At 55.2% G+C, this 2,111-nt stretch overlaps 1 protein-coding gene across 1 annotated transcript in view; it reads right to left on the reverse strand.

Annotated features, from left to right (window-relative positions):
- The window catches only part of ASS1 (argininosuccinate synthase 1), a 23,466-nt gene that overhangs the window by 12,392 nt on the left and 8,963 nt on the right, over positions 1–2,111 (reverse strand). The window contains exon 8 of the mRNA XM_005421287.2: positions 513–603. Coding sequence (XP_005421344.1) covers positions 513–603 — 91 coding nt within the window. The remainder of the gene's footprint in view (positions 1–512; positions 604–2,111) is intronic.

The raw sequence follows: 2,111 nt of genomic DNA on the forward strand, positions 1-2,111 counted from the left end.
AGGGTGGGTGGTGGCACGGGGATGGCAGAGGTGGAGATGCTGCTCAGTGTCCTCTGCTCTGGGGCTGGGCTCTGCCTTGTGTCCCCAGGGATGCAGTGGAGCATCCTCAGGGATGCAATGGAGCATCCCTGTCTCTCCCATGAAAGCATCACCATCCAAACCCTGCTGAGCAGCTCCCCAGCTGTTACCTGGCCAGCATCACCTGCATGCCCTCAGAGCCACCTGCAGGAGAGGGGACCCTGTGCCCACTGTGCCCTGATAGCAGGTGAGCTCAGATCCTTTTCCACTCTCAAGAGGGGTCCCAGAAAGCCCCTGGGATCTGAGCAGACCCTCTGCACTCCTCAAAGAGCCCTGGTGTGCTGCTGCACCATCCTCAGCCCCAATGTCAGAGTCAGGGCCCACCCATCTGTCCCCAACCTGAGGGAGCTCCCAGCTGCCAGAGAGCCCCAATCCAGCTGGGAAGTGGGGCCTGGGGACCCAGGGACAAGGCCTGGCAGCAAGGAGGCTCTTACCCCGCTCAAACTCGATCTCCAGCACGTCTGGGGTGTCGGGAGACTTGGCTGGATCACAGGTCTTGGTGTAGAGCCCGGGAGGAGCCTGGTTCTGCAGGAGAGGGAGAGAAGAGGGACAGTCAGTGGCATTGCCACGGTCAACCCTGCTGGCAGCCCCAACCTGGAGTGCATCCCCCATCCCAAAGCACATCCTCCATCCCAGGGGTGCATCCCCCATCCCAAAGCATATCCTCCATCCCAAAACACATCCCCCATCCCAAGGGTGCATCCTCCATCCCAAAGCACATCCCCCATCCTAGGGGGTCATCCCCCATCCTAAAGCACACCTCCCATCTCAGGGGTGCATCCCCCATCCCAAAGCACATCCCCCATCCCAGGGGTGCATCCCCCATCCCAAAGCACAGGACCAGCACGGCACCAGCGCTTACCGGGGGCCCCGGGAACAAAGGGGTTGGCAGAATCAGCCAATTTTTCCCCTCAACTTGATCTCATCTTTTCCTCCACCGCCCCCACAGCTGGAGGCGGGCTGGCTGAGGAGAAGCAAGTCAGGCAGGGAAAAGCAGGGCGCCGGCAGCGGGCGGGCGGGCCCCGCGCGTCCCCGCGCCGCGGCCGGGCTCCTTCGGCGCTGACCGAAAACGCTGATGAGCAGGCCTGACCCCAGCAGGTGCTCCCGGCACACCGGCTCTTTCATGGTGTCCCCGGGGTTAATACACACGGGGGAAAATAGAGCAGCAAAGCAAAAACCCATTTCAGAGCACATCAACCTTTATGTATATATATTTTTTTTTTCTTCTCTGAGATTTATAGGGAAGAGGCATCTTATCTCCATCAGAGCCAGGCCAGCAGAGGCTCGGGGGCCGATGGTGAATTGCTGCAATTGAAGTGCGTGCCAGAAGGGGGTGGGGGCCGGGAAATGTAATATAAAAAAGCTTTCCGGCCCGGAGAACAAATGCTTTGCAATTTCACATGGCCCCTCAGCACTCATCCGTGATGCCACTGCACAGGCTGACCCCAAAATACTTTCAGATCTGTGTTTGTAAACTCCTGCCTCCAGAGGGACTCCCCACCCAGCCACAGCTCCAGGAGGTGGAAGGGGAATGGAGGCACAGAGCAGCCAGGGCGCTGCAGCACCATGGAGAGTCAAGCAGCCTTTTAAAGGTGGCAAACTGGCATTTCCCCACTAAACCCAGCTGGGCAGAGCTGGAGCTCTGGGTATCTCTGGGCAGGGAGGCTCTGCCTGCACCCAACGCCTGGCCCATGCTCTCCCTGTTCCTCTTTTCCTTTTTTAAGCACAATTCTGCTCACTTAATCAAATCACAGAATAGTTTGGGATGGAAGGGACCTTTAAATGTCCCTTTTCCTCCCTTCTCTTGCATTCCAGCAAGGAAAAAAATGATAAGGTATAAAGCAAGTTAAGGAAAAAAGCCCCATAACAATCCATCCAAAAGTGATTGCTTAAAAAAAAAAAAAATAAGCTTTTTAAATGGAAAAGTAATTTCTCTACAGAAGAAATTTTCATCTAAAACTTTTCCAGACTAGCAACAAGAATTTTAGTGAAAACTTCAATTTATTTTTGTCCAAATGTATTTATATCTGCTG

Source organism: Geospiza fortis, unplaced genomic scaffold (genome assembly GCF_000277835.1).
Source record: "Geospiza fortis unplaced genomic scaffold, GeoFor_1.0 scaffold27, whole genome shotgun sequence".
In the NCBI taxonomy this organism is placed as follows: Eukaryota; Metazoa; Chordata; class Aves; order Passeriformes; family Thraupidae; genus Geospiza; species Geospiza fortis.